Genomic DNA, 26,237 nt, shown 5'->3' with positions numbered 1-26,237 from the left:
GGTTGCTACACCCAGCTCAGAAAACAAGGCAGATACATGCATAAAAGAATTGTGATCACAAAGGTGATGACTGAAATCCAGTTATTCACCCTTCTTCTATGCTGCAATGTCATTGCAAGCACCTGCACATCCTCTTTCTGTGATGGCCAAACCCCTCCCTCCCTGTATATTTTTTGCAGCCAGTTCTCCTTAATGACAGTCAATTAGGACGATGACTGCAAAGGGAGGGAGCATGCTCCGTGGAGCATCCTTGGCCTTCCCCATTATAATTATTATTTTGCCCACGCAAATACCGCTGCTTTTTCCTTCCGCCTGCATTCCCCCCCACCCCCACCCCCGTTTCCAAGATCAGCGTTGCACAGCCCTGAGCCACTCCGCCTTTCCCTTATCTAGATTTGGGCGTACGTCTGTCAGCTCGGCAGACGGAGCTCCGGTTCCAAGGATGGGCAAAAAGGAAGGGCAGAGGGCTTCAGAGTCTGCTACGGCGCATGCTCAGTCGCCTTTCGCCGTAGAACTCGACGGGCAGCTGTTTAGGTTGCTACACCGGGAGCGGAGGGAGGCGCTGAGCCAAAGGGGACAAGAGAAGCCCCACAAAAACAAGCCGCGCTCCTTTCGCTTGGAGAAAAGGCTCGGGGGCGTGCGGTGAGTTTCGGGGGGGAGCTGGGCGAGGCGGGAAGGCTGGGCAAGCGGGTGTTGCTAGCCTGGTTCTCGGAGGGGGAGGTCGGGGCACCTTTGGGTGCGTGAGCGCGCGCGCGCGGATGGGTTTGTTTTTCTGCTTATGGCATCAGCTGCGCGTTCCGACGAGCAACTCTGGCCCAGAGTGGTGGGAGGGAAGGATCGCGGCCTACACGCATCCTGGGCTTGTGTGCGTGTGTGTGTGCGCGCGCCGGAGCGTTGCCAAACAAAAGGAAATAAGCCGGGAGCGGAGGAATAAATAAATGCATCGCCAGTGGGAGCGGTGGGGTAATCCATTGGGAATTTGGGCCGCCATCCTAATACATATACAGCCTTTTCCTACGTATCAGTCCCCTGCGTTGAGCGCAGATTGGGGGGCGAAAGAGAGGAAAGAGTTGTGCTGCTGCCCTGTCATTTCTGTCGAGGCCTCTGAGAGGGTTAGGTTTGGGGAGGCCTTGGAAGCGGCGGCCCCTTTCTGGTGGAATTGCTGCTGCGTCTTGCAACATACATGCAAAACACATTTAAAGAAATCCTGGTAAGTGTAGTGCTGGTAATCGTAGCTCTGCGATGGTAAACTACAGTTCCCAGGATTCGAGGTGTGCATGTGCCATCTATTACTTTCCCATCCGCCTTTCTTACGTCTTTCTGGAGTTAAGCCTCAACATTTTGGTGCCTAATTACGTTTACTTCCCATCATATCTGCTGCTTTTCTCTTGGGTCATTGGGTTGTTGTTTTTATTTTGATTATGTACTTTGTGGTTTTATATTCTGATTTTATCCTGTGAATCGCCTTGCGAGCTGTGGGTATACGACAGTATATAAATTCAATAATTATTAGTAATAATATATTGAGACAGGGTTTGTATATAGGGGATGTCTGAAACCTAATGCCAACTAAAGCGCTTCTTGAGACAAGCATTTATATTGTAGGTAGATGTTAAGGGCTCCTGCCAGTGGTACAGTAGATTAAGAAATGCTAAATCATTACTTCCTCTCTACTTCCTCTATATTGAGGAAGAGTCTGCATTGCAGTTTCTCATTGCACAATAATTAAAATCTTTATTTTTCTGAATCTGGAGCAAGCAACTAATAATTACTCACTCTCTACTAGAGTTGCAGAGAAGTGCATCAGTACAGGTGTGTTCATAATTTGGGTGTGAAGTGATACACCACAGCGGGTGGAAAAAAACACGTGATTACAACATTTTGTTGCTTCCCATGAATTCAGATATGGTTCTGAAACCTGAGAATTGGAAATGGCTCTTCCTCTCCATAATATAATTACTCTGTGCCTTTGAGGCACTGTTGCTTTTTACTGTTCCTGCTTTTGAATTGCATTGTTGTGAATCTCTTTTTAACTTTCTTTTGTCTTTATACGTCAGTGACCTCTGAAAGTTTTTAAAATAAAATAAAAGGGGTTAAGTGTGCTTAATGAATCAATTAAATAAATTTTGTTCTACTAAAATAATGATTAAGTTCTAAGTTGCTGCAGAGTTTCAGTTTTCATTGTATGGCAGTTTGGATTGCTTCTGTGACCCAAACCAAACTCTGTTACAGCCTTCTTTAACTAATGAGAAGTTGGTAGCCATTGAGTAATACAGTGGTACCTCTGGTTACATACTTAATTCGTTCCAGAGGTCCGTTCTTAACCTGAAACTGTTCTTAACCTGAAGCACCACTTTAGCTAATGGGGCCTCCCACTCCTGCTGCGCGATTTCTGTTCTCATCCTGAAGCAACGTTCTTAACCTGAGGTACCATTTCTGGGTTAACGGAGTCTGTAACCTGAAGCGTATGTAACCTGAAGCGTATGTAACCCGAGGTACCACTGTATGGGAAAGGAGAATGATTGGAAAGTCACCCTCCCTTCATAGCTCGGCAGCAGGAGACAGGTGAGCTCCAGGTCTAAATGAGTAGCTTCTTGCTTACCTCATCCTATATCTCAGCAGCCTAGGCATATTAAATTACCCTGTGAAATTCAGGACTAATCTGTTCATCTAAGGTCTGAACTGGAATGATACAGTGTTAAGGGAGAAGGCTTATTTTTGCTTCCCCTCATGGGGTTGAGGGATGCATGCCTCATTGATGTGCATCCCTGTTCTCTATTTTCACACCGCTATTTGAATTCCAAGATACTTTAAGCTGTTTAAAGATCTACCCATCCCACAGCAGAAACAGTCCTCCTGTGAGTATCTTATTTATTTGTATTTGAGAAAGTGCTTTTCCTGTAATAATAAACCTAAGGAAGCTGCCTTATACTGAATTGATTGATTGATTGATCTAGCTCAGTATTGTCTTCACTGATTGGCACTCGGAGTTTCAGGCAAGAATTTCTTCTTATACCAAACTCCTTGGTTCATTTAACCAAGTATTGTCCCAAGATTTAAGGCAGGTATCTTTCCCAGCCCCATGTGGAATTGAGCCTGGGAAATTTTGTATGCAAAGTGCGTGCTTTACCACTGAACTATGATCCTTCCCCAAGTCTGGGAACAAGAGTTGTTTTGAAGAAAGTTTAAGCCCTAGCACCACATAATATGTTTTACTTATTTATTTAAATTATTTTATTTATTAAATTTCTATACTGCCCTTCATCTGAGGAAAAACAGGGTGGTTTACAATATAAAATTATTTATAACCTACAATTAATTGTTCACACAATCCCAGACTGAAGGACGTTAAAATGCAACAAAACAATCTTCATTTGAGTACAACTTAATGTAAAATTAGACAATATACTATCAACATAATACTGCAACTGCCAAACAAACGGTACCACTTTGGCCAAATGCTATGTGTTTAACCTGGTGTGCTAGCGGGTGTGGAATTTGTTTAGGTATTGAGTGAGCAGATGTGTACTGAGCAAACTCTGTGTTTTTTAATGGATTTTTATATTTTATCTGCTTTATGCTCTGTATTATTTATACACTATATTACATATTTTTAATTCCCTCTTTAGAAAGCTTTGCAATGAAAACGTTTTTGAGAATAAATTGCTCGTTATATGCATTGCTCTCTTCTCACAGGGCAAAACACACACACACCCACCCACCCACCCACCCACCCATCCCTGCTCTTTTCTGCCCTTCTGGCCTGTAGCTACAGGATGCTGCAGCCTGTAAGCCCTGCATCTTACAATTTTTAGACTTATCCATACAAACTCAAGCGCCTGTTTTCTTTCTTGGGCAGGCCCGGGAATGGGGGTGAGGGCCAGAAAAGAAACAGGACCCCTCTTTTAATTCCTCAAAAGGACAGTACTGTACGTGAAAAGCTGAGAGGGGAGGGAGGGGGAAAGCGCAACAGAGAGCATTCTGGGAGCTGTAGTCCTGGATGCTCACTCTCCTGCTCAGCCTCCTACTACATCTCCCATAAAGCCAGCCATTTTGCAAAACAACCCCCTCCTCCGCCTCTGCCTCTCGTGGGAAACTCGTCTCCTGGGTCCCGAGGAGCGAGGGAAAAGCAACCTACCGGAGCTACTTTAATGGGTTTTTTTTTTTGTTTCTTTTAATGGCGTGCGCCTTCCCTGATGTTGCAGCTTGCAAGCCGCGCAGCTAGACTGGGCACCAGAGCCGTGTGTGTGTTCGTGTGACGAAAGAAACCCTTGCAGAAACGGGGAGAGCAGGGGCTCCCCTCCGGAGCTTCTTTCTGTCGGGCTACGTCACAGGGAGGGAGAAAATACCCCGCGCCCAAGGCATCGCGGTCGGTGCGTGGTGTGGCGACTGACTTGCAAATTGATTGCTTCACTGCTTGCTTTTTATCACTGAATTGCCCATAACTTAATGCCGGCTGCTACTGGAGGTTCTTCCCTGTCTCGTTTTTGTCCCTTCAGGTGAAGCGCCCATACCTGCAGGAGGAGGAGGAGAAAGGCAGTGGAAGAGGAGGGAGCGCGGCCGGGGGACGCAGGTGAGGCAGGCTGAGCCAAAAAGAAACTGCACACCTGCTGCCTTCTGGAGCGAGGCTGTTGGGGAAGGGGCAGGTGATAGCAGAGGGAGGGAAGGGGCTAGAAGACCACACACCTGTGTATGTGTGTGTGTGTACATCTATCTATCATCTATCATCTCTCTGTCTGTCTATCTATCTATCTCACATACACCCAGCGCTGTTACCTGAGGGATGGGAAGCAGAGGGGAGGTGGGGTTTGGCTGAGGAGCAGGAGGCGATTGTTCTCGTTTGCAGGGGTCACAAGAGGGGTTTAATTTGCTTGAAATTTCCCCTGGTTGGCTACATCTTTTATTAAAAGATAGGGTGCTTTTTAAAGACATGCTATGCATATTTATTATGGCATGTGTTTTTTTGTAGACTAAATGCCCCCCTTTTTTAGTATAGTGCAAGCCCAAAGCTTGCATGCTACTCTGCAACATTCCAGTTGGTCCTCCCAATAAAAGGTTTGCCCATTTGTGGATTTATTATGTGCTGACATGATTACCTTTGCTTTTCATATTTCTTTCCATCTTTAAGGTGCTACGGTTTTGTTTTTGCTGCAGCAGGCTTAACATTGCAGTCCTATTCAGGTCTATCTATTCAGAAGTAGCTGCTGATGAGTTTAGTAAGGTTTATTCCTCTTAGTTGCAGCCTAAAAGGGATACAGTTCTAGAAGTTGTTGCACATTGTCTATCCTTGCTATATCTGATTTCCTTCCTTCGCTCCATAATTGTTTCTTGAGTTAGGTCTTGGAGACATTTGGTGTCTGTTTACAAGGCTTCTGTCATCTTATGTATGCTTTGGCTCTGGGAAGTTTAGAAATCTAAGATTTATCATAGAGCTTCTTACTTGCGTTTATATTACAGAGTATTAAATATTCCTCCCTCTTCTCAGAGGATTGATGAATGCTAAATGATTAGTAATTTGCAAATTGTGGTTTGCATCAGCAGTTATTATATATTACATATGTATTGAGATTATGACTTCAGTTTGTATGTAAGTCATGTTCAGAGTAGACCTATTAAAATTAATGGATTTAAGCAGGTCATGACTAACTTACCTCCATTTTAAATGGGTTTCCTCTGAAAATGGTTTACATATAACTCTTGATCTCTTTCTTTTCTAGTGGGAAAGATGCTGTAGCCCTAGTCATTCATTGTTATTAATACATGTATAGAAAGGTGCAACAGAACTGCTGTTTTAATTTGGGTGTTGTGGAAATTATACTCATTTTCTCAGGTAGTTTTAATGAATAATTTTGTTTCTTGGGAAAATGCAGAAAGGGTTAAAATGCTGGTGACTATGACCTTTTGTGAGTTCTATTTGTTTTGATAGGTGGATGGGAAGCCTCCCAGTAAGGAATTATTTACATATGTATAGCTAGGAAAAATCCCAGGCAACCCAAAATAAACTTTCTGTCACTGATTAGGACTCTGAATACTTGATTCTGGAAAGAAATATATTATGAGCAGAGCTTAAGCTAATTACTATAATTAGTTTGCATTAAATTATTATTAGGCATTAGGTTGCTGTGTGTCCCACTTGCACTTTGGGTCAGTTTGTTTTGTTTTTGTGGACCAGAGCAAACTGCTACAACTGTTTTTTAAATATTTGATTCAGCAGCACCTCTTCAGTATTACATAGGGTTGCCATAAAAAAGGTGAAAATCACTTTTTTCTTAGGAAAATTAACACTTCAATTATGGGCTGCCATAAGCCCACGTTTTCCCGTATATTTTAGCTGCTTTTCAGAAATTCTACCCAGACGCCATTTTCAACAGACAAATCCCGGCTATGTCTGGGAAATTCCAGACATATTGCAGCCCTAGTATTACAAAGTCTTATTATGTGTGTTCTAAAGGGTTTATTCCCAGGTTAATATGCACAGGAATACAATCTTATAATCATATTCATACTTATTTTGATACAGTTTGATCTATCTATCTAAAATACAGTGGTCCAAGCCAAGCTAACCATATCAGATACTGGCTTGCTCTGAGTTCCATTAATGCATAGTTTCACAATTCCTCTAGCCTCACAGCTGTACCTGAATTGATGTTTATTTTTCGTTTCGTTTCAAGTAGTCTTATCACGGCTAGCACACTGTCCAAATGTCCTGTGTGATAAATGCCTGTTTTATCTTTAGCTCAACTAACTTTAAACCCTGACCCAGCAAGCCGTCCCATAGTCCAGGAAATTTTAGGCTGCAATCTGGCTGGCTAAGCTGTATGAAGTGGCAAGGCCACCGCTGTACCTGCAGGCCTGCCATGCACAGAGGAAGATATGTGGGTGCATGTAGCTGCACCATCCTGGATCTGGCCCATGCCATCACATAGCAGTGTAACTGGTTGGGATCCAAGACATCCTGGGCCAGCTCAGCCCCACCTGCTCCCTGCCTCCAGAATATCCTACTTAGAAGCTTTCTGCTGGCCAACACCTGACAGACAACACTCACAGTCAGCAGGAGGCCAGCTTAGCTAGGGGAGCTGGGTAGAGGGACCTCATTACTCATTTCAAACTGCCCCCAGCCCCGTTCTGGGCTCCGTTAGTCAAAGTTCTGCAAGTATAGCAGGGAAATGGAACAGACATTGTTGGACTGCAGTTTCCATCAGCTCTAGCAAGCATAGCCAGTGGTCAGGTTTGATGGGCCGCCGGTTCCCCATCTCTGAAGCAGAGTAAAGGCAAAGCAGGGATAACCCATTCAGCTGAGAACACATATAACATTGCTGTGGATTTCAATTCACAGGAGCCCTATCTTAAAAAGTTGGCGACCCTACATGTTTAGTGTACTTACAGATGGCTCTCTCGGAGACAGCTGATTCCAGGATTTCAGATCAATATTTACATGTTCTGGTTTCTGGCGGTCAGGATGATTTGTGAAGAACAAGTGTAGGATTAGTGTACTGAGTGGAACACACGAGTAGCTTTGCAGCAACATACATAGTACTGAAAGAAAACCAAGAGGCAGGTATTATGAAGAATGTATTCCCCATAACTAAAGATTCTGCACACAACTAGAAACTTTTGGCATAATTATCATAAAATGAATGTATGGGTGGTAATAATTCTTGAAGCAATGTAACTTTTTTCCCCAATCAGGAAAAGCAGATGATGATGATGGTATTACTTATATCCTATCCTGCCTGTCTGACTGGGTTGCCCAAGCCACCCTGAGTGGCTTCCAAAATAATATAAAATAACACAACAAAACAGTACTAAACACCTTCTCAGCCTTTCACAGACATAATGCTGAACAACTGTTTGTTTTCCTTAATTGGGATTATGTATTGCAACTGAATACTTCAACTGTGATTAAGAATTGGCTTGCAACCAAACCAGGATGGGAGACCACAATGTCTGAGGTTTGCACATTATGGCTTGCATCAGTCATGGTTAAATATTACATCTGAACTGAGCCAGTCACGATTATGGCAGTTTGCCTCCTTTTCTAGGCTCCCTGCTAACAAGTTGCAAGCAAGTCTCCCTGAATGTTTTCCTGGTGGGCAGTGGTTTATCTCAGCAAGCTGAACCATAGTTTTAGTGTTTTCATTTATTCAATTTAACAATATGTGTAGCAATCCCAGTTGTCTCTAAGCAGTGAACAGGAAACCCAATACAGTGAGACTACAAATGAGTTCATAGCTCTCCAAATGAAGCCTCCTATATATAACATATGCCTCCAGGTCTAAAGTCTGCCTCTTAACTTTTCCTACCAGCAAACATGGGGAAGTCTCTTTCAATGCCTTTACATGGATCTAAAGAAGATGGGGTTTCATCAACGGACAACATGAGGAAGGGATTAGTTCACTCAGAATCTCACAGTGAAGATGGAAGAAATGGAGACGTGTCACAGTTCCCATATGTTGAATTCACGGGAAGAGATAGCGTCACATGTCCCACCTGCCAGGGAACAGGGAGAATTCCACGTGGTATGTCTAAAATGCATGAAACAGTCTAAATGATAAAGTGCTAAATATGTTTTTGTCTTCCTCCTCTTCAAGTCCCCATTAGGCCTTATGCTTATCTGTTGTAGAAAATGTATGATGGCTGAGTACTGATATGTTTTGCTGGCCTTTTTTTGTACCTGAGAATATTATTGAAAGACTTATGGTGGGATAACCTTGGATTTAGGTCCTTCAATTTTCTCTCTGCTTTATTCACCAAATTCATAGAAAATCACACTGAACTTTTTAAACAATACTAATGTGATACCTTGCCAGTTTTCAGTTGCAAATATGGCAGCTGGGCATTCCCAAAACAAGAAAACCATCAGTCAACACCAGGCAAAACAAGCCATGGTTTATTTTATTATCTGTGAGCAGGATTCTGGTTTCTTCAACAAACCATTGTTAAAGCAAATTACGGCTTAGTTTTTCATCCAGTCATGCTCTATGATATCCTTTTACCATTTTAAAGTTATTTTTTCTCATTTATAAATTTGGAAATGTTAGAACTTTTATCTGATGGCCTCTGTAGAGTTGTTCTTACTTGTTAAACTTATGCTGATGTACAACTGGGAATCCCTTAATATGGTGCTAGTATATTGTATAATGTAACTGGTAGCTGAAGCGAATGTTACTCAATATACCAGTACATTTACATAAGTATAAATTGCTTATACGTTAATAGGGGTAAGTTCTAAACAATGGGTCCTATTGATACAGAAGGCTAAACTTAAAGCCTGCAGCAAAGTATGTTTTGAATGAAGTTTGAGAAAAAAACTTGTTGGATTAAGTAGCATAAAACAATATGTGTTGAAATTACTGCAGTCATTTTAACAAAATAGTGAAAGGGTTTGCGTTTTTACTTTTAGAAGAGCATTTCATAGAACATGCGGTGCCATGAAAATTATTAATTGATAGATGTTATAGCTGTGTGGGGTGGGGGGGAAGCCAGCAGCAAGCTAAACAAAATATAAATATAATGTCCATTGAAAATTTCCAATGAAAATTAGAAGCTGAAGTTAGGGTGTAAGACATATTCAGTGGTTGTTTGTTTAGTCATCCTGTTTATGTAGGACCTTTCTTTCCATAGGAGCCCAGAATGAATTAGGCAGATTTTAATTTTAGGGTTTAAAAGTAGAGAGATACCTTTTATATCAACAACCTCAGATATGCAGATGACAAAACCTTGATGGCAGAAAGTGAGGAATTAAAGAACCTTTTAATGAGGATGAAAGAGGAGAGCACAAAATATGGTCTGAAACTCAACATCAAAAAACTAAAATCATGGCTACTGGTCCCATCACCTCCTGGCAAATAGAAGGGGAAGAAATGGAGGCAGTGAGAGATTTTACTTTCTTGGGCTCCATGATCACTGCAGATGGTGACAGCAGTCACGAAATTAAAAGATGCCTGCTTCTTGGGAAAAAAGCAATGACAAACCTAGACAGCATATTAAAAAACACAGACATCACCTTGCCGACAAATGTCCATATGGTTTTCCCAGTAGTGATGTATGGAAGTGAGAGTTGGACCATAAAGAAGGCTTTTGAATTATGGTGCTGGAGGAGACTCTTGAGAGTCCCATGGACCGCAAGAAGATCAAACCTATCCATTGAGGAAATCAGCCTTGAGTGCTCACTGGAAGGACAGATCCTGAAGCTGAGGCTCCAATACTTTGGCTACCTCATGAGAAGAGAAGACTCCCTGGAAAAGACCCTGATGTTGGGAAAGATGGAGGGCACAAGGAGAGGGGGACAACAGAGGACGAGATGGTTGGACAGTGTTCTCGAAGCTACTAACATGAGTTTGACCAAACTGTGGGAGGCAGTGGAAGACAGGAGTGCCTGGCGTGCTCTGGTCCATGGGGTCACGAAAAGTCGGACACGACTAATCAACACCTTTTATACTGTGTCTCGGTTGTGGAAATTCTACTCAGTATTGATCCAGAGTAGAACCTCAACGTATACTTAGCAGAGTAAAAAACCTAAACACGTTGTAGGATTCCCCCCAAATAGACCAGAGGCAATTGTACTTCATCCAGCAGAGCTTTACTGCTACTGAAGGCAAATGAGTATAATGGTCACAAATCCAGTACATTCAGGATTGGCACTGTCCATAAGAAACCCAGTTGCAGCAGAATTAACTTAAACATACAATTGTTGCTTTTTTCTGGGGGTATACAGGGGTACGCATACCCCTAAACATTTTGTGAATCTTAATGGGAGAAGAAACTAAAAAAAATAGTTTTTTCTCTAACGATGAATTGTCAGTTCTATTACTACCTCTGATGGTGGCCTCATTTGTTGTCATGGTATTCCCTGAGTCTCAGACGGAATGAAAGTACTCCTAAACCTTCTTTAAGAAAAAAAGCACTGTTTACAATAACTTATAATAAGACTAAACCTTACACTATATACAGAACACCACACTAGAAGGAAAGAGAGACAGAAAGAAAGAAAGAGAAAGTGAAACCCGGGCTCCTTCTGGCCTTACTTTTATAGTCTGCATGACCTTGACAGAAGAGGTAACAGAACTAGTTTAAGCCAGCTATACTCTGCTTCTCTGAAGGAATAACCCAAACATCAGGAACCTTCTGCTTGTTTCTTTCACACAGAGAAGATTTCCAGAACCCTCTTGAATTAATTAGAATAGGAAAGATCTCTACACATCAGTTCAATACTTTCTGTACTAAGAAATGCAAACTGACACTCTCTCCTAAGGAGCCCAGGGTGGCAGACATTTATTTGTGTACAAAATTTCTATACTGCCCATTAACAAAGTTCTATAGACAGTTTCTCCCCCCCCCCCGACATCTCATTTTAGTCTTGCAGGCAATAAGTGGGAAGTAGGTTAGTCTTGAGTGTGTATGTGTGTTACTTGACTGAAGTAACCCAGCAAGTTCCTTTCCTGCATGAGGATTTGAGCCAATGTGTCTCCTTGTCAGATGTTAACACTGAGCCCATTGCCCCATGCAGGCTCCCGTGTGAAGCCGATTTATGCGTAATTGCAATTTTGCAGCCTGATTTCTTGACATTTTGCCAAAATCTTTGTTAACAAGAGTACACAAATCAAAAGCGATTGAGGCCTGAAGCCAACGATTTGAGTAGTTACTTCAATACTCAGTGCAGATTCATAAAAGCTTGCTGGCTCAAGCCTCCCTACTATTCCCATGTTTTGCCAGCTCTGTTACTGTCCACCACACACTCCCTACCTCCCTACCCCCAGGATCCACGAAGAGCACGCAAATGTCTCTTGTTTCTATTGTGGGAAGGAATCTGCATGAGGGTTTATTCTCATGTCTCATTCTGATTACCAAGCAATTCCGCCCACTCCTTAGGTGCCTCTTTCCCTGCCTCTTCTGCCTCCCCTTTCCTTGGGTTCCAGCTTCTCAGACATAAAGACACCAGAAGAGCCTGCTGCGTCAGGCCACAGGCCCATCTAGTCCAGCATCCTGTTCTCCCAGTGGCCAGCTAGATGCCCATGGGAAGCCAACAAGCACAACAAACTCTTCTCCTGCTGCAGTTTCCAGCAAGTGGTATTCAGAAGCGTACAGCCTCTGACAGTTCCTCTCTCATCCTTTTGCCACCCTAACCTGAGCTTCCTATCCCCTTAGCGTTGCCATCTTTGTCCTCCTTGTTACAAAGCTGCCGATCAGCATCCACGGAAGTTGTTGTGTTTTTTTTAGTGATCAGATTTTCTGCAGTAAGGGGAGGGGAAATCCTGATTAAGTACTTTTTTTAAAAAAAAATCATGCGGATGCTACAAATAACTGTTTGTGTATGAGCAGGACTGATTTCCCCAATAAACTCTTGCCTGGAAACACCCAAAATGGAAACCCCCCTTTTCATTCAGGGCAGCGGCAGTGAAATGCTTTGCACCTCTTTTCTTAGCTGTGTGTAGTGATGTGAGGAGAGAATATTCTCCACAAACTGTAAATTCTAATGTAAGAACCAGTTTTACAACCCACATTTTAAAAATCTAGTAAATAGTAAGTCAAGCTGTGATATTGCCAGTGTAAGTAATGAATAATGATTTTATTTTGATCCAGTTACATTACTGGGCATTGTGTCATTCACCATTGGCAGTTCTGAAATGTGAGCTACAGAAAACATTTTGTTCTTTAGTTTTAAAAATGCTATTTATTTAATTTGATGAACATTTAATTTCAACTATATGTAATAACTTTTTTTCTATTTTGGTGTGACCTTATTCTTAGCAATTCTATACCCTTCGCCTTACAGTGTGATTTATCTATTTAACAGAAAGTAGCATTAATGCTTTATACACTTAAAGTACCTAGGCCTATACAATTACGGGTAACAGCATGTGAGCTGGTCTTGATTTAAACCTTTCTATATTCTTATTTAGTGCCAGTAACTGGGGCTTTTTTCCATTTTCAATGAATTAAAATGAATATTCTCCTATTTTAAACGAAAATTCTCTAATATTCTCATTAATTGAGAATATTCTCAATAATATTCTCCCAAAGATTATTCTCGAGAATTTAACTTCACTAGCCGTGCGCATGTTTGCGCACTTAGAACTGCTGGATATTGGTGATACATTCAGTCAGCTCTACTTGTCACACAACTATAGTCATAGAAAGTGGGACCAGTTGAATTTCTCATTATAATGCAGTAGTTCAAAGCACAAGAGGCACTACTGAAAAAGAAAGTAAGAACTCTGATGAAAGGTAAAGAGCAAATAATTTTCTGACCTAATTGAGACAACAGGGTGCTTAGGTGATGGGAGCAGCTATGGTCTGTGATCTGCCATGCATGTCTTGTACTAGTAGTTTCAGCTACAGTGTAGCCCTTGCCATTTTATCTTTTATTTATTTTAACATATTTATTAGCTGCCCTTCTACCCAAACTCTCATAGCAGTTCTCAAAACTAAAACCATAATATAGTACACAATAAAAGCAAAGGCAGAGCTAAATAAAATAAAAGCATAAAATGCATATAGTCTAAAACAATGCAAACCTCTGAAAGCCATGGGCAAAGAAAAAGGTTTTCACCTGGCACCAAAAAGAAAACAGGTGCAGACAGGACTCCTGTTGGGAGAAGCCTTCAGAGGCATTATGCCACAGATGAAAAGGCAGCACAGAGCAAAGTGGCGTGTCAAAAAACCCCAACCCAGTTCTCTTCTGCAACAAATTTCCTTCAAAGAAATTGCCTCTTGATAGTTTTATTGCACATTTTTCTCAAATTTAGTAGACTGCAAAAGAATTCAGTGCAGAGCTGTAGTACTGCAGACAAGTCATTTTTATCATCCTAGGATGCTACACGTTTTATTGATTCTTTTTAGCTGCATCGAACATGGGTGGAAACTCAAGATACTGAACAGTTATGTTCTTATTTGTAGGTCAGGAAAATCAGCTTGTTGCCCTGATTCCATACAGTGATCAGAGACTGAGGCCAAGAAGAACGTAAGTTTTACAGAAGCAATATAAACGTGTGTTGTCCATGAATTATTCAAGCTGGGTTTGGTCTATTCAAATCTAGAATAAAAAGATGTAATTTGGATGGTGTTCACTGTGTGGCTTTTGAGTACTCAGGAACAATTTCCATTAACCTCATAAGCCATTTTTGTGTCTGTGTGGTGATAGGTGGCTGCTTTGTTTGAGGTGTTCTTGTGTACTATTGTCACAAAGTTATATCAACACTTGAAGCATTGTCATGTTCCTTTGAGTGGGTCTGAGGGGAGGTGCTTACTATGGTTCAGGTCATTGTAGTGCTCTCAGGGGCTTCAGTGAAGAAAGCTGGCATCCAAGGTGTGCTCCTCCATCAGTGCCAGTCTTTTTCGTTCATACCATTGGGTTTTCTCTGCCATTATATATATATATATATATAAATCTAAGATGCTTTGTCCAACTGTTAGAAATCATAGGATGGCTCAGATAACCCTAGTTCTGCCTTGACTGGGAAAGTGCAGAACCATGTTGCAGTGGCTGTGCATAATGTTTTCATGATCTTGTGGGGAGGGCGATCTGGCCCTCAGAAGGCTTTGTTGTTATGCTGGGTCTCTTTGCTCCCATACTTGCAGGATTTAGGTAAAATGCAGCCAAGCATTTGCAAAAAAGCATATGCGCACTACATGCTCTGTTCAAAACAGCAACTTGCTTTAGAATAGGTGAATGGTGAAGGGCAAAGCAAGTTGGGTGCAGCTTCTCCAAGAAGGTATCATATATATAGTGTGTGTATCTATGTATCTACAGTGGTAACCTGTCTCTTCTCTCTTTCCTGCAGAAAACTTTACGTTACTGCTTCTGTAATTGTATGCTTACTACTTTCTGGGCTGGCAGTATTTTTCTTATTTCCTCGATCAATTGATGTTGAATACATTGGAGTCAAGTCGGTATATGTCAGTTACGAAGCACAGAGGCGCATAATATACTTAAATATTACGGTATGTTCATTGTTAAGTTCTCTTTCACTTCCGTGGTTGGCATTTTACTGTATATGGATCATTGAGATGCGTATGACTTCTCTTTAATCTAGAATTTTTTTAAAAAAATTCTCTTCTGTAGAACACATTGAACATCACAAACAACAATTATTATTCGGTGGAAGTTGAAAACATTACAGCGCAGGTGCAGTTTTCAAAGACTGTTATTGGGAAAGCACGGCTGAGCAATAACACTCACATTGGCCCACTGGACATGAAACAAGTAAGTGTAGTTGACTTAATTCCATACAATATGGCTGAATGTGCAGCAGTCATCTCTTGTTTCACGTTCTTTATCCTGATCTTTCTTTTTCTTTTTTCCAGATCGATTATATGGTGCCCACAGTTATACAGGATGAAATGAGCTACATGTTGTAAGTGGTTGGCTCTCTAGAGTACACTGACACACAAGAAGGGGACCCACAGTGAAATATTGCAGGCTATCCTCAGCCCCTAGCTAGCAATTACAGTTGCACCTTGGTTGTCGAATGCCTTGGTACTCAGACGTTTTGCTTCCCGAACGCTGCAAACCCAGAAGTGAGCGTTCCGGTTTGCGAGCGTTATTTGGAACCCGAACGGGGCTTCCGATTGGCTGAAGGAGCTTCTTGCAGCCAATCTGAAGCTGTACTTTGGTTTCCAGAACAGATTCCGTTCCACTTCCGAGGTACAACTGTATGTCTATACTTGAAGGAAATTTGTTGAAGAAATACAGTAAAGTGTTCAGGTTCAGGTGGCATCACTCTGACTTTATTCCTCTTTAGCTGGGCTTAACCTCTTGGTATGCATCTGTCTAGGGATTACTGCTGGACAGCCCAGCAGAAATCAGAGAGAAGCACCTTCCTGTTCAAAAGTGGCCTCTACACCTGACCATTTTAGGCTCATTTCCAGCCCCCCCCCCCACTCTCCGTTTTTTCATTTTAACTGTTGAACATTCCTTGGGCAAAACTCCTTCAAGTATAGGCATAATTGCTAGATTCAGGTAGTCCTCATTCTCACATGAAGCTAAACTATGGCTTAGTATTACATAATTGAACCTGGTTGATAGAAAAGACTACGACCTGAATACAGAGACAACACATGTACTTTGGTACTAGCAGCTGTCTTGGTTTAGACATGCTAAACTCAAGTTAGTTAAATATCGAAATGAAAGCTGTCTTCTTGCAGCTGCGTGCCAGAAAAGGAGTGCTCAACCCCAAACCTTGCCATGGCTTATTCATGTTGGTGTCGTGTGCAAACTAGCCACATAGTCTTTGGGACTGTGTTCTTTGGGACCATCCTTTTTTCTTCCCTGCCCTGGCATGGGAGCTCTCATAGGAAAGCAATCTGAATTTCTCCCATTTTCTTCTATCACTCTGACTTCAAAATACTTCTGTTTTGTTTTGTTTGTGGAACGGCAGAAAAGTTTGGGGATACATTTGTGTTCGGTTCAAGCCCCATTCCTGCCATCATTCCATTTTTGTTAAGTACCTCGTTTTACCTAAGTCCATTCCCAATTGAGCTAAGGGGAATCACCAGTTAGAATTAAGAACTTGGCATGTTTGTTTTAGCCTTGCTAGCTTTTAATTATGCTTACATTACTTTTTTTCTTTTCTACAGTGATTTTTGCACCTTACTCTCTATCAAAGTGCACAACATAGTAGTCATGATGCAGTAAGTATATTTTGCATTTTCATTTACATAGAGCCCTAACTTTCTAAACTATGGGTTGTATCCAACATTCGTAATACTCTATTTTCTATTTGCCATTAATGGACACGACCGACTTAGGTCCATTAACTTCAGTGTGTCAGCTCTGATTATAATTTTAGTTCCGGAGTGTGGAACCTTTGCTTTGTGGGCAATTTTTGACCCTCTGGCAATTCCAGTTCGTCCATGTTTTCTAAAACCACATCTGCCTGTCAATCAACTTGTGTGACTCTGATGGGTGGGTGGCATCACTTCATTAGATGGTGTTGAATCATGCTCAGTTTGGCTGTGCATGTCAGTTTCCCACAACCAATGTAGCAGGATTCAACCCTTTGCTTATCAGCAAATGATTGGGGTGGGGTGGTGTTCCATTAAGAACAATGGTATGGGAGTGACCTCAGATAAGATGGAGGTGTATGATAAGAGGACATTTTTTTAAAAAAATTCCCATTGAATATCATGAAAAGTGACAGCAGCTAGGGTTTTCTTCTCTTTTGTTCCTTTTCTTTACAGTTTGTAAAAAGCAGAGTTTAGTTTGTTGCAGGGTGGATGAAAATCAATGATTTTAAATAAATAAATAAAATCAGATTTTTTTTTTAGATTATTTAAATCGGATTTTTAAAATAAAATGCTTTTGGGGGGGAATCTTTCTAAAGAGAGTTTTCTGTGTAAGTTACATTATAGTCCCAAGGCTATTCATCAGGAAATAAGGATTTGTTTTGTTTAACCACATCAGTTAACAAACATGGATACATATGCGATAATGTTTTTGTTTTAGTTAAATAAATTGTTTACATTGTTACTAAGGAAATGATTATTTTTCTCCTTCCAACAAAGTACAGCAGAAAAGTTTTCCAAAAATAAAGTTAGCTTATTAAACCTTACAATAATTTTATAATTATTGGTCTATGTATTTCCAATAGTATAACCAAACCTGTAATTTTCGATATAACAGTTAAAAACTACTCTGAAAATTTATTATTCCCAAAATGAAACCTTCCTCTGGTTGTAAATATTAAGATGATACCAGCAAGAATGAGTCTGTAAAAAAATGATTTAAATCAAGTCTTACTAGCTAGTGATTTAAATCAATTTGATTTAAAACAAGTCCACCCTGGTTTGTTGGAAGAGAAGGTTGTCAGTAAATAAAAGAAATCTGAAGTCAGCCCACTGAGAGCCGTAATTTCTGTTAAGAAAGCCTTGGCTGTTGCAATCCTGGGGCTTAAATCCTGCTCCATTCAGCAGGATTTAACCCAAACCCCTGATCAGGAAGGTGTTTGTATTGAAGCCCTTGCTAAGAAAAGGAATTTTCCTCCATTTTAGCAGCACCTTGCTGTCTGTGAGATGCCTTGAGCTAGAGCACTTAAATCACCAAATCACTGATGTCAGGTGATTGACAGGGTGGGCCCACCTGTCAAATTTGGTCTACAAGGCCAATCCTGATAGGTATCTAGCTCACAGAGCCAAAATGGTTCCCTACTGCTGAATTAGGTGGTTGCAGCTCAGTTGTTGTGTGACAACTGTTTCTTTATAAAACCAGAATGTAGCACTTTATCAATCGCGTATCCTTCCCTGCCCTTCTACATAGGCTTTATTGATGGTGATTTACCGGGCACAGGACTGGCGTTTGGGGAACGAAACTTAAAGGACTTGCGTATTAAGTAAATGTTTGCATAGTGGGTGTTGGTTGCAGTAATAGAAAAAGCCCTGTCAAACAACCATAAGCTCAGAAAATCCTGTAATTGCGGAAGAACGATATTTCTAACCTGTTAGGTGGTACCAAAAATGGGTTGAATATGCTAGATGGCATGGAGGAGCTAGACAAATACATCAGTCTGGAGCTGTGAAAGATGTTTATCTTTATTCCCGCACTAAACCAAGGGTGTGCAGGCCCGATGTGGCCCAACAAGCCTTCACCAGAGGCCCCACAGTCCCCCAACCCAACTTGGTGCCGCCACCAGCAGTGGATTTTTCATCTCAACATGGGTGCCCCACCAACATGGTCATGATTGCGATTGCCCCCTCTCTCCACTCACCTCCAAAAGCTGAGGTAGTATATAATATATAAACTCTATTCGTTCTCTCTTCCCTGTCCCTTTTTTCCCCCTTTTAAGAGTGACCGTGACCACCTCTTACTTTGGTCACTCTGAACAAATATCTCAGGAGCGGTACCAGTATGTTGACTGCGGTGGAAACACAACATACCAGCTGGGACAGTCAGAGTATCTAAATGTACTTCAGCCACCTCAGTAGAAGAAGCAGAGTTTCTGGCTTCAAGAGGAAAGAAGATTAACTCTTGGTTCTTTTACTACTCATTGAAGTTGAACTTTCATATCTAGTACTGCTTAAAGAGGTGGATGTATATAATTTAGCAGCCCTGAAGGCTTCTGTACTTTGGAGGCGTGAGCAGCAAAAGGTCAAACTGTATATATTCACGTTTGATAACTTTCCCCTTTCCACTCTAAATGTGTAAGTATTCTGTCAAACTGTTACAACGGGGAAGCGGGGAGGGGTTGCTGTTAAATCAGCAAATCTGTATTTTCCCTAAATGGAAACATGGGTACATGATTATAAAAGTCAGAGTGAAACCATCTAATTGTATAAATTATGCTGTGATGCTAACAAGTATGTATTAGAAAGTAAACTAATAACGCACCAATAGTATGACTAAGGTGGTTTTTTTTGTTTTTTTAAATGAAGGAAGTTTGGCTGTATTGCAGAATTATAGAGGGTTACACATTTGCATTAGTAACAATATGGCAGATTTCACTGTGTTGGAATTTTGATCTTAGAAATTTTTATTATAGGCGAAGTTACTGCTGTTTTTTCCACAAAGAACATAATTTGCTTGAAATCTTTGGGTATATTGAATATATGAATACCACTAGATTGCTGCATATTTGCAGAGCAATAGGTGCAAAATGAAGACTAAAATGTATTAAAACGTGGTTTTGTTTTTAAAAAACCTAAAATAATACATGTGCTTTAAAGCTTCACTATAGAAATCTGTAATGACTTTTTATGGGTTTTGTGTTTTCCATATTAATCAATATAAAGAGGTCAACATGCTTATCTCAGAATGTGTTGTGCATTTTAAGCTTAAGTTCACTTCATTGTCATTTGAGTAATACCATAACTAGACCTCTGACAGCTTGAAGTGAATGTAAAATATACCAATCAAAACTGATAGTGTCTTGTAAAAATCAACCATGTTTTGACTTAAATCAAATTTGAGAATTGTCATAGGTCAAAGCAATTGCATTGTCTTAAAGAGCTCATGTTTTGACTGTCTTCTTACTGAACTGAATAGAGCGGTCACTGAATGAATGGTGTAGTCCTAGTATGGTTTGACTTGCTAACACAGCCTTTCTCAAACTTGGTTCCCCAGCTGTTGTTGGACTACAACTCCCATCGTCCCTAGCTAGTAGTGGTCAGGGATGATGGGAGTTGTAGTCTAACAAACAGCTGTTCACATACTCCCATGTTTTTGTAATTTCGGAATGGAAGCAATTGCTATAGGAGACAGAATTGTTACAGTGGTAGGTTATCGGTCACCTTTCAGGGATTACTTCCTTTCTAATAATAACATGAGATGCAACTGTTTTACAGTAGCTCCCATGTCATTCTGCTTATGTATGGATAGGACTTGTTGCATCCAACTTGGACAACTGGTGAAAGGCGCATCATTTTGTCATTGCTTTCTTGAAATAGATACATTTTCAATTTGCTGTATTTTCACTTGTATAAGCTCTGTTTTGTTGATTAAGGAATACTAAAACTCAGCTGTAATATTAGGCCCTGCTCATAAAATATAAGCTAATTACTAACAATTTGAAAACAATGGGCTTGATCCAACCCAAGTAAAGCAAAGAACCATTGGTTTATATGCCCTTTTTTTTGCTTACATATATGTTTTCCATTTACAGATGTATATATAGACTTGATATGACAGGATTTGGACAGCCACACGTGTAAATTTTTATAGATTTCTTTTTAATGTTAATGGGGATAATGCACTTTGCTTGGGAACAATAAGTGGTATGAGTTTTGATGTTGGAGAGAAAACGTACATGGGATTCTGAATCCTGAGATTTTTCTGGTATAGAGGAGTAAGTACATTGTCACAAACTGGCATACTGCCTTTGTATAGATACTTTAGAATTTTGCTGTGTAACATTTTTGGAATCAACTTAGTTAACATAACTGGGAAAATGTCTCATAGCAGGGGTTTTTTAACATGCTTTCTGCTGTCAGTGGAGCCTCTATGAATAGCCTTATTAAAATCATGAGACAACTCCAGGATGAAAATAAATAAATATTGGGCTATATTTGGCATCCTGAGTGAGGCCTTAAAAACCACGTTTTACTTAATATACAAACACAGAAGTAGTATATTATAATTCTGAAGGTTAATCTTTTCTTAATACAAAATGTCTTAAGCTTTTTGATCAAAATACAACAAACCGACCAACACAACAAATATAAGCAAAGGATAGGGAATATAACACTGTAAAATCACTGAGATTTAAGAAATAAACTCTTGCGTGGTCAACGCCTCTTCTGTAATTTATTTATTTATTTGATGCATTTATATACTGCCTTTGTGCCAAGGGGCAACAAATGGAATGAACAAATTATCTTGAGCTCTCTATAGTAACAACAAAGCCCAGTGATTGTTTTACACCCCTTAAAAGTTTTACATCCAGCAACCAGGCACTTATGGTTTGGTGAAATGTAATTTTCGGCAATGGTCTTGCATTCCATCTCATAAAACAAAACATAATTTTGAGAACATTAATGTTTGGTTGGGGGGTTTTTTGGTAGGCAGTGTACACACCTGTACTATTTTGTGACTTTACTCAGGCACTCACGCTTTGATGAAATTCATACGTCACCAATGTAATTAAACTTTTGGCATAGTCTATAAAGCGTAGGCCTCTCACAGTGATCTAGTCCAAACATGATTTAGAGGTATATGAGGGGGCTGCTGTGAGATCCTGGGGTTTTTGTTTTGTTTTTAACCTTATCACAGAATAAACCACATTTCTATGTTTGGATAGCAGAAAACTCTGGTTTATTCAAATACCGAAACTGGATGCTTTCAATCTTCTCTCCTTGCATGTTGGGGGAGCAGGGAGTCAAGAGATTCATCACAGCACTCCCTTATAATGCTAAACTGCAGTTTGCTTTCCTTTGGGATAGCATTGTACTTTTCTGCCATGGAGCTTTGGGGAGAAGGAGGAGTTGACATGTATCTGAAGCAGTTTCTTTTAGAATAAAACAGCAACAGGGTTTATGAAAACGGGCTTAAAACTAATTATTTTGTGCAAACAGAATCAAAATGGCATTATTCATTGCTATCTTTCACATGTCTTTGAATGCCTTGTTTCTGGAAATTGTGATTGCTATGTTGGTATAAAAAATGGCTGCTGAAAATGGAAAAAAAAATTCCCTTTTATTTTTCTTGAGTATGGATTGCAGTCGTATTAACAGAACGCCAGTGCCACATTTAGACTACCAGCTATAATTAGAGATTAAATGTGCTGTGTCCAAGGCCCGAATACTAGCTACATGTCAATATTCTTGAATTTGTGCTTGTCATTTTAGCCCAGCATAAGGTAAATTGTGGCACATCTGTCATTATGCTGCCATGTTTTTAGCTGGTAAAGGTAGGGCAGGCCCTACAATTTTTCTCTTCCTAACAATTTCTACATAAAACCGTGAAGCAGTAACCTGATGACCTACTTACTACGCATTAATTAACCACTAATAGTGCTCATAGGCAGATAATTTGTGTATAGAAATTCTAAAAGGTTATAACTATTTTTGTAATTTCAGAATTGTAATTGTTCCTGTAATTCTGTGTGGCAAACTTACCTGTATGCAGTGTTTTGAAGCATGATAAATAAAACTTCTCTATGCGGTTCTCTTATTTGGACATCCCTTTGGGGATCCTCTGATGTAACTTCAATAATTCGTATCTTCTTGCAATTTTTTATTGGAAAGGAATGACATTATATCACGAATTAATTTGCATTCTTGCCAAGGGAACTGTTGAATTTTATGAGAAGAATGTCACAATGTAATCCTATAATGTCTACAAAGAAGAAGGCTCCATTGAATTCATTAGGACTTCATCCCAGGTAAGTGTGTGCAGGATTACAACTTAAGTTAGCTAGGAGTCCTACTGTTGGTGTCAGGTGTGGGGCAAGTAGAGGCTCATTGGATTAGGCCAGGTACATCCAACTCCCAAGAGACTGCATTCTACTCCAATACTCCCAAGTATTTAAAAAATGGCAGTGATCATTGTCATTGGAGGGAGGAGGAGCGTGGGGGGCGGAAGGGGAGGATTGCCCAGAGTTGTTGAGCTTTTTTTTTTTTGGGAACAGTTGCCCACAGTTGTTAGGGAATGATTGCAAAGAGTTGACGACCAACCAATAAATATGCAAACAGCAAACAATTGCAACAGACGCAACAGAGGGGCAGAGTGAGGGGGTGGGGGCGAGACATTCATTCCACATTTTTTTACATCCAGAGATTGATAAGGATCCCATGATCATCTGTTGCAGAGTGAGGGGGTGGGGGGCGAGACATTCATTCCACATTTTTTTACATCCAGAGATTGATAAGGATCCCATGATCAACTGTGATCATCCAGGGACCTGTCAATCGCAGTCACATTTCTGGATTAGGCCATTGGTTGTCAACCAGTGTGTTGTGGCACCCTGGGGAGACTTGAGGAATGTTAAAGCAGGGGGCCGTCCTTTCATTAAGTTGTAGCCCATATTTTCCTGCATTCTCTCTTCCATCCCCCCTCCCCGATGGCCAACCTTTGAGTTCTCTTCTTCGCTGCCTCCCAGACACACCCCAGATTCCTAGTCTACCCGCTTACAGACGTGCTGTAATGAAATCCTAGTGCAAGTAGTCACAGGGAAGCTACAGAAAAAATGTGGTTGGTCAAGGGAGACGTGGACTCAAAAAGTTTGCAGTTAGGCCAATGGTGTAGTCCAGCATGCTGTACTCACGGTGGCCGACCAGATCCCTGTGGAAAGCCTGCAAGCTGAACATGAGTGCAATGGCACTCTGCCTGCCTGCAGTTCACAGCAACTGGTGTTCACAGACATACTGCCTCTGATAGTGCAGGAAGAAGATGGTCATTGTGGCTAGTAGCCATTGATAGCCTTGTGTCCTCCATGAATTTGTCCAGTTCTCTTTTAAGGCCATCCAAGTGGGTGGTCATCCTTGCCACCTCTCTGGGAGTTAGTCCCATATGGTGCTGCATGAATAAATAGTTATATCTGTCCTGAATAGTCCCAACATTGAGATTCATTAGATGTCCATGAGTTATAGTGTTAGGAGAGGAGAATTAACTTTTCTCCATCCACTTTCTCTTGTCACTTTGTAAGCCATGAGTAACTTCGTAAGTCGTGTCACCTCTTTCTCACCATTTAAGCTAAAAAGTACTAAGCGCTACAACCTCTCATCGCCCCTTTGATCATTTTGGTTCCCCTTTTCTGTCCGATTCTTCTCCAGTGCACAAACGGGAGACTTAAAAGTCTGCTACCCTGTTGTGCTCTGGCAAAGGGAAGCTGTTGTGGACCAGAACCCACCACCGTGTATAAAGTTCTCTCCTAAATTAGTGCCTATATTTACAAACAGTTGCAGGGTGCTGCCTAAAAGCGAAAGAGAAGATAGCAGGAAGGAAGTCATTTACGTAGAACAGAAATTAGTGTACAAGATTGTTCATGGTCTGCACAGACGTGTCACCCATTCTTGTATTTTTTCAACTGTTTGAGCGCCACCATGTAGTCTTGGGGTCCCACCATGCAAATGGGAAATTTCTCAAGAGAAAAGCCACTTATGGCACATTTCTAGATAGCTTTGTTTTGCTGGGATAGACTTTATTAGTCTTGAAGTGTGATTATGGGCAAACTATTAACAAACTTTCCACACAGAATTGGTTTTCAAATCCCGACAGTAGTTTTATAGCATTCTTTTAACATGTATTGAGGCCAATCATTTAGCGTTTGTGCTTCTCAGAGGAAATAATGGTGAAAATATTAGTTGTTCTTTAACATGATAGACTGTAGTAGCAACTCAGTTTTATTTCAGTTTAGGTAATCAAAGCTATACTTTCACTAAATCTGCTTTTCCAAACTGTTCAACTCACTCTATGCTACTTTTCTAACTCTGGTCCTATAAATTTTTACATAATACGGTGAGGATATGCTCAAAATATCATGCATTGTTGATTTCTCTCAATAGATGGTGCCATATACTTTACATTCCTATTAGTGAAGCACATATTTATAATGTAAGCAGAGAGGCAAGGCCCATGTTATATTTTTATTAATTGTTCAAGGCTGTAGAAATATTAAATGTCTTGGGTTTTGCTGCAATATGGGAAAGTAAAAGAGGTACAATATGAAAAGTAAGAACAATTTATAGTACAGCCTCTGGCATAAACTTTTGATTGCCTAATAAAAGGGACAAAAATTAAGCATTGCCCAAAAAGAGAGAATGTACCGGTACATGTACAAAAAGATACAGTAATATTATTCCATACAAAAAGTGTTTGTTTGCAAGCTTTTTTGAAAAAAAGGCTTACCCAGTTTACTTTAATGGTCTCTTAGAATGATCTGTTGTAGTGCTATGAGCATAATAACTATTGCCATTTTAATCTGCTTGAGTTCCTCAAATATGGATTGAGGCCCAATCGTGGTATTCAGAATGCACTTCACCTTACAAAAAAGATATGCTGTAATTAATATATTTAAGTTATTCCGTGTGTATTCAGCATAAACTAATGTTAGCTATCTAAGCTGCTAACTGTAAGAGAAGTGGGTATATTAAACTTGGCATTGTATGCAAATGTATTTCAGGGATAGGCTCAGCCTTACAGGACTCCTTTCACTCCATTGCTGCAGTCCAGCTTCCCTCTTTTTGCACAGGACATTTACTTTGAGATCAGGTTTAGGGAGTATAGCTCTAGCCTTGTATCCAATGAAGCTGTCATGTTAGCACTTGGACCTTTGTCCGTGCAATGGGATGCCCTCTCCTGCTGCTCTCCTTCTGTGCCCTCCTCTCCCAAGTCTGTTTGGGTCATTAATCCAACCTTCTGGAGTAGATTGGGGAAGGGCAAGAGGAACCAGGAATGGGAAAGAGATGTAGTTTTGTCCCTTCCTAAGCATTTTAGAGCTGCCAGAACACACTGCACTTAAACTGCAGCATGTGCAGAAACGTAGCCAACAGCACAGTCGAATGAATCAACTCTAGTTTTACGTTCCAAAACTTGGGAGGATAGGAGAAAATTCCCAAAAGTAAGCGTGTGTCCTGCATTACAACTCTTCAAGCCAAGAACTGAGTGAATAACTTTCCACTCACCTAAACCAGCTATCCACAAGACACTAGTGTCTGAAACTTTGCAAAGTCTGTACTTTGCTTAAGGGATGTTTTTCTCTCTATCCAAATGTTGAGGAAGGCACAGTATACAAGTAATAAGAGACTTGTATAACTAAGGCCAACTGCATATGGAGCTTTAAAGATACAGAGATTCAATTCTATATGCA

General features: G+C 40.6%; 1 protein-coding gene across 4 annotated transcripts; it reads left to right on the top strand.

Moving 5' to 3' along the window:
* Positions 1 to 474: 474 nt before the first annotated feature.
* Positions 475 to 22,600, top strand: TMEM106B (transmembrane protein 106B). Of its 4 annotated transcripts, none has more exons than XM_082194007.1 (9): positions 476 to 642; positions 4,500 to 4,573; positions 8,307 to 8,519; positions 13,900 to 13,963; positions 14,784 to 14,943; positions 15,065 to 15,205; positions 15,307 to 15,356; positions 16,579 to 16,632; positions 18,783 to 22,600. In XM_082194007.1, the coding sequence occupies exons 3-9, from the start codon at positions 8,312 to 8,314 to the stop codon at positions 18,919 to 18,921; spliced, it is 816 nt and encodes a 271-aa protein (XP_082050133.1). In that variant the 5' UTR covers positions 476 to 642; positions 4,500 to 4,573; positions 8,307 to 8,311; the 3' UTR covers positions 18,922 to 22,600. The 4 variants fall into 4 exon arrangements, with proteins under 4 accessions (XP_082050136.1, XP_082050133.1, XP_082050135.1 ...); XM_082194009.1 differs by lacking the exon at positions 476 to 642 and adding an exon at positions 902 to 1,210; XM_082194008.1 differs by lacking the exon at positions 476 to 642 and adding an exon at positions 4,083 to 4,369.
* Positions 22,601 to 26,237: the final 3,637 nt, after the last annotated feature.

The sequence above is a fragment of the Podarcis vaucheri genome (genome assembly GCF_965113315.1).
Source record: "Podarcis vaucheri genome assembly, chromosome: 12".
Classification (NCBI taxonomy): domain Eukaryota; kingdom Metazoa; phylum Chordata; class Lepidosauria; order Squamata; family Lacertidae; genus Podarcis; species Podarcis vaucheri.
This window is presented reverse-complemented; position numbering and strand designations above follow the sequence as displayed.

What these genes read in the sequence shown, in the direction of transcription:
- TMEM106B (XM_082194010.1), top strand. Translation starts at nt 8,312, where the DNA reads ATGGGGAAGTCTCTTTCAATGCCTTTACATGGATCTAAAGAAGATGGG. An exon ending in AGACTGAGGCCAAGAAGAAC is followed by an intron (nt 13,964 to 14,783) that starts GTAAGTTTTACA and finishes TCTTTCCTGCAG; the next exon opens with AAAACTTTACGTTACTGCTT. An exon ending in GCCCACTGGACATGAAACAA is followed by an intron (nt 15,206 to 15,306) that starts GTAAGTGTAGTT and finishes TCTTTTTTCCAG; the next exon opens with ATCGATTATATGGTGCCCAC.